This window comes from Triticum dicoccoides, chromosome 4B (genome assembly GCF_002162155.2).
Source record: "Triticum dicoccoides isolate Atlit2015 ecotype Zavitan chromosome 4B, WEW_v2.0, whole genome shotgun sequence".
In the NCBI taxonomy this organism is placed as follows: domain Eukaryota; kingdom Viridiplantae; phylum Streptophyta; class Magnoliopsida; order Poales; family Poaceae; genus Triticum; species Triticum dicoccoides.
Genome location: NC_041387.1, coordinates 406,159,276 through 406,165,293, shown reverse-complemented (window position 1 = coordinate 406,165,293; position 6,018 = coordinate 406,159,276). Strand labels below are relative to the sequence as shown.

Sequence of the window (6,018 nt, the reverse complement as noted above, 5' to 3'; positions counted from 1 at the left end):
TGTCATAATCCAGTTCATTCAACGGCGAGCAAAACCCATCTTTTGCATCATTCACTCTAAGAAGATCCAATCAACCCTGTCATAAGCTTTAGAAAAGTCCAATTTATAAGCACGAAAACTTTTGTCTAGGTTCTTTTCCTGCTGAATGTAGTGAGTGCACTCAAGGGCAAGTAGTGCATTATCACTAATCATCCGTCTCGGAACAAAGGCACTCTGCTCGGGCGAGATGATATCATCCAGAATAGGGTGTACCTGGTTTACCAAACATTTTGCCACTACCTTGTAAATGACGTTACATAGACTGATAGGCCGGAACTCCGTGAGCCGCCTGGGGTTATCTACCTTGGGGATAAGAACAATTGAGGTGTTGTTCACCCCTTCAGGCATAATACCAGTACAAAAAAAATTCTTGACCCCAGCAATTACCTGCTCTCTCATAACAGCCCAGTTCCTCTAGAAAAAAAATGTGTGTGGAAGTCGTCCGGTCCCGGCGTCTTAAGGGGCTCAATCTGAAACGGTGCATCTGATATTTCCTTGTGCGTGAAATCGGCACACAGCCCATCGTTTATCTGGTCGGTAACACGGTGGTTTTAAGATTTAATTTGAATGAGTTAATGCATGATGTTGTTTTGGAAAACCCCGATTTAATTGAGTTAATGCACGCGTCAAATGAACCGGCTGTAAGAGGCTTGTGGGGTAATATATTGTCGGTGAGAGTGAGGTGAGATTATCAACTGCCCCTTAGGAATAGAGATGTTTTCCGTGTTCTAGTGAGCCAAACAATCAATTCCGCAATAACTTATGTGTTTTCAGTTTTCTGATTTAGACCCTGCGAATCAAAGAATCCCTTGATTGCTCATGCTTATTTTTCTTTCACCGACACAAAGCAAAATTGTTTGAAGAAAACCTTGCCGACAGCCAACACCGCCTGCACTGCACGCCACAACTTGGCGCCCGCAGAGTGAGAAAACGAGCTGTTTTGTGCTAATCCTCATCGTAAAAGTGCAAGCACGCAGGTTCTTGTCGTTTTTCCTCTCTCGATTTTACTTTTTTTTTTTGGAAAGCACGCAAGTTGTCAAGCTGTACAACGTGTGGCGGTGGCTCACGTCATGCATGTTTTTTTCATGGTAATACGATTCTCATTCATAATAAAAAACAAAGTATAAATCATGTAAGGACCGACATGACAAAATTGAAAAGATAGTAGAACATCTTTGAGCTTGACACCAACGCCCGTCACCTGCCTCCAACATCAATACAGTAGCCACCGAAGAAAAGAAGGACGGATCACCTCCTCACCTGAACTCGACGCAGCTCCATCGCTGATATACAGCTTTGCGGACCTGTAAGGTGGCTCACCAAAAGTGAAGCCATTGCCGTTGAACGAATCAGACCGGGGCAACACCCCAGACACGCCATCGATCTCCAGATCTGGCACCCCACCACGACTAAGACGCCGAAGGAGAAAACCATACCTGCCATCCACGAGCCACGAATCCAGCACACGTTTCGTCTTCCAGATGTCGTTGATGTAGACCACAATCTGCATCCGCTCCTGGACTACCTCCCAAGGTTCACGCCGACGCTGGAGCAAACGTCGTCGCAATGACGGAGCCCGAGGACACATATCCACCATGAGGATGATGCCATCGCCACGTCATCCTTACTTGAACAGACTGGTTTCCAAATTCATTCCCAACCATTGGACCGATGGCTTCGTCAGGGAAGGATACAAATAACTTTATTCAGCGCCGTCATCGTCGCCACCGAAGCCAAGACGATGAACAACCTAATAACCTAGACTACAAGGAAATAAAACGATCCACGCGCGTGGATCCGGCGACCTCCCGCACCACCGACGACCAAGGACGCCAGCGGAGGGGAGCCGCCGGAGGACGGCGCTTAAAGATGGGGCGGCGGCTAGGGTTCCAGCCGACAGGGAGGAGGGATAAACGATCTGACTTGATCGATATATGGCACTCCCTCCGTCTAGAAATACTTGTCGGAGAAATGGATATATCTAGATGTATTTTGATTCTAGATACATTCATTTTTATCTATTTCTTCGACAAGTATTTTCGGCGGAGGGAGTAAGCAACTTGGGGTTATTACCATACCTGGTGCATGTTCTCGCGCAGTGCAAACAAGTTGGCTTGGTTTGCACACCCATTTTCACGTAGACATCGACCTCGGCTTCCGCTGCAAAAATGGACGGGGTCAAGTTGCACAAAGGCGGAAAGTTTAAGGCGACGTCGAGCAACAGCACCGCCAGAGTCGACAGCAACAGAAGTGATCTCATATCAACGAGAGACGTTAGTAGGAGCTCATATCTGCAGGTTCGAGAACCCGTAGACGGCCGAGCATGACGCGACGCAACTTGCCACTGGCGGACAGAAAAACTCGCGTTACCAAATCAGAGCATGGCGGCAAGAAAAGCCAGCGAGAGTGTTCCAGTCTCCGGTTAAACCCTCCCAAAACTAAAATAAACTGTTCCAGCAGGGCTGGTCGCCGGACTGTTCGAGGCGAGCTATGGGAGGTGGTTCGCTTCCTACGGGAGCATGGGCGTGGATATTTTGTAATCCCTCGTACGGATACTTCAGGAAACACCAGCGCTGTACGCCTCTCGATATCAATAATCAATAGTAGAGGGGGAAAGGTGCTGAACCTGCCCAACAAAGGAGATCCCGCACCGGAAGTATCTCGAATCAGCCCGTCCTAATCTTGGCTTTTCTAAAGGGAAATTAAAAAGAACCATTAAAAAAACCGCGTCCATAGGTTGTCCATTGAGGTTGTATCGGTGGACCACGGAACGCTCGCGTCCACCGCTTTGCTTTTTCCCGGTCCAAACCCAATCAACGATACGTACGAGAGATGCCCCGCCCGTCCTTGGACATGACATGATAGGTGACCGGCCATTTTCGGATGATATTTCTCCACGCAGCCGAGGCCCAGCGATTCCCAGAGAAATCCTCTGGTCCAAATCATCTCGCGCCCCAGCAAAATTGGAGCATCATCCAGCGTTGTGGCAAATACGGATGATGGCGCCACGCAACTTGCCAGGACCGCCTCGTTTTCGTTCGTACGAGCCGAGCCATCCAGAAGAGAAACGTCCCCGCCGCTGATCTCGACTCGCAAACGCCAAGATGCAAATCCCAGTATGACACCAGTCAGTGGGCTTGTGTTACCATCGGCTCGCTAGAACCATCATTCCGGTACAATACAAGGGCATTCGAGCACCACGGCACGGCACGAGACAAGAGCGTCAAGCACGAGAATCATCTCTGGTTACAGCTTACTACCGAAGTTGGCAAAGCCTTTGGTAGCAAAGACAATGGGGAGGTTTGTGCCTGTGGTACTCTCGTAATGGCAGGCCAAAAAGACCACACACACACAGGACACAGGACAGGACTCACCACAAGGGGAAACGTTAATGGAGATGAGGTATATTCGAGCAACAATTGGGAGAACAAATTTAACTGAGGATCGAAATGTCCGGAAAGGTGATAGAATCTTTGGGCGGCCGCGCATCCACGCCAATTCTTGGCCGCGGCCGAAGCACCAACCAGCCAAAGTAACACAATTAAACAGATCGACGGCGTCAATTGTCATCAAAGATGATCTAAACACTAAGTTGTAACCACCCCGACAATGGGATTGAGCAACAATTCTGATTTGCTAATGGTTTTTTTCACGCTGGTTGCTCTCTTCTTGCTCTGATCTCTCTCCTACAAGCGCAGCGGTGCGTGCACATCACGTGCACCGGCGCGTCCATCACCTTCGCGAAGGCTGCGGGTAAGGGGCGACACGAGTTCTGCGGTTGGCCTCCGGTGGAACGCGACCGCCGCAGCCACCGCCTCCGCCGCCGCTACCACCAGCACCAGCAGTGGCGCGGCTACCGCCGTCGCCGTTGACTATGTCATCTAGCATCTTCTGCAGGTCTTCGAGCGTGTCCGGCTTCTGCACGAGATGCAATAGCAAATTGTTCAACAAAGGTACTTAATCACGATTAAACTAGTGTCACGGGGGTAGTTGGGTCAGCGGTCGCGCCTACCTCGTTTTTCACGCTATCCATCATCACTAGCATCTCCTGCATGAAGTCCGAGAAATCCTGGCCGTCCAAAACAAGAGCAAAATTTTAGGGACATTGTACGTCGGTCTGGGACAGAAGCGGGTAATTTCCCACTTGTTTTCAATCAATAATATAATAATCGAGAGAATATCGACGGGACAATAAGCACGGAAAGAAACCAGAGCGCCCACCTGGTCGTCGTCGTCGAGGGGATCAAAGAGGCCAGCGTCGTACATGGCCCTCTTCCCCTTGTCGGACAAAACTGCAACGCCGACAAAGAATTCGATCAAAACCTCGCGCGGGCTAGGGCTAATGGGAGGCTCGCGATGCCTTACCGGAGTAGGCCTCCTGGATCCGCTGGAACCGCCGCTTCGCCTCGCCCGTCGCGCCGGGGTCGCTGGCCCACCGATCCGGGTGCCACTTCTGGACGGTCAGAGCAAGACATCGGATTATTAGCACGTCAGTTCCTCCGACCAGACGAAAGGAACAAGAAAAGGAAACCAATCAAGAACCCACGCGCGCGGGGGGACGGAGGACAGGAGCCTACCATGGCGAGCCGACGGTAGGCGGCGCGTATGTCGGTGGAGGAGGCGTTCTTACGGATGCCGAGCAGGGCGTAGTAGCAGCAAGATGACGCGCCGGCGCCGGCGCCGGCGCCAGGGGCATTGCCGGATCCGGCTCCAGCGGAGGCGTCCATGGGATCAGGCGGACCGTCGACGGCGCGACGGCGAGGAAACAAAACGCGGCTAAGCTGCTATTGCACCATGGAATTGGGATGGAGACGGGGGGGAGATTGGTGGATTTGAGAATTTTGAGGGGGAGCCCGGTGCCAGGAAGGAGGCGTGTTTATTCCCGTGGGGACGTGGGAAAAAAATATCTAAATAGAGTTTTTGGTCGTCCGAGATTGGGGCCACTGAAGGTTCCAGAGTTCGAGCCGATGCCAGATATTTTTAAGGGGCGTTTCGGGCTTCGCCATCGAGGTATGGTCCTATTTACAGGTTTGCCACACTGTCTGCGTTTCATGTTCGCCCAACTCTCGAGCTTTTGGGCTCGGCCTCGATAGTTTGTGACCATATGTAATGGCATCGCCCTGCAACCCAACCCAATGCACGTCTGTAGGCCTGGGCCTTCTTCCTTTTTAATGGGTGTCGCTTCATTGTTGTTCGCTAGAAAACCGAGTGAAGGCCTATTTTTATAAGCTAGAAATAAGGCACAAGATATGTCTCTACAAACATCTCAAACAGCTGCCTTATAGCTCAGGCTGCAGGTGGGACTGGATGTGGGTGTCCCACCACAATCCACTTAGTCCCATCAAAGTTTAGTGGGTGATAACTAAGAACCCAGTAAAATTTAGGTGTATTAGTTGGGAATAAGTGGGATTCCACTTCGCCAAGTCCCTCCCTTCGCACATAGACTAAGCAAGTAGAGGACTGGACAAGATCAGCAACATGTTTCGAGTGATGCAGGTCATCCTCATGTACGATGCGTCAAATCGTTCTGGCTAGGCTGTACGTTCTGAGTAAGAGTAATGTTTGTGCTAATGGGTCAGTCACTAGCTCTACATGCTACTCCACGGTCTCGAGCTGCCAGAGGTTGGCTGGGAAGGTGCCATGAATACTGGCACCGCTGATGGCATTGGCATCACGGCAGTGGCGGAGTTCGTCAGGAACGGCGCCAAGGTCGTCCTGCCGACGTCCAGGACGATCTGGGCCGTGCCCTGGCGACGAGCTCGGCGCCGACTCCGCCTCGTACACCCATTGCGACGTCACCGACGAGGCATAGGTTGCCGCGGTGATCGACCTTGCCGTGGTCTGCCACGGTAATTTGGACATCATGCTCAACAACGCCGGCATCGTGGGCTCCATGGCGCGGCCCGAGCAGGGCGCGCTCGACTTCACGGACTTCGACGCCGTCGTGGCGATCAACACCCGGGGCGTCATGGTCGGGGC

The 6,018-nt window shown here is 51.7% G+C and overlaps 1 protein-coding gene across 2 annotated transcripts; it reads right to left on the bottom strand.

The window, feature by feature from the left end:
• Window positions 1–3,427: 3,427 nt before the first annotated feature.
• Window positions 3,428–4,962, bottom strand: LOC119296365 (chaperone protein DnaJ-like). Of its 2 annotated transcripts, none has more exons than XM_037574765.1 (5): window positions 4,617–4,962; window positions 4,405–4,492; window positions 4,261–4,331; window positions 4,052–4,108; window positions 3,428–3,954 (listed from the first exon to the last, which is right to left on the bottom strand). In XM_037574765.1, the coding sequence occupies exons 1-5, from the start codon at window positions 4,764–4,766 to the stop codon at window positions 3,772–3,774; spliced, it is 549 nt and encodes a 182-aa protein (XP_037430662.1). In that variant the 5' UTR covers window positions 4,767–4,962; the 3' UTR covers window positions 3,428–3,771. The 2 variants fall into 2 exon arrangements, with proteins under 2 accessions (XP_037430662.1, XP_037430661.1); XM_037574764.1 differs by having other exon boundaries at window positions 3,428–3,957; window positions 4,617–4,956.
• Between the last annotated feature and the right edge of the window lie 1,056 nt (window positions 4,963–6,018).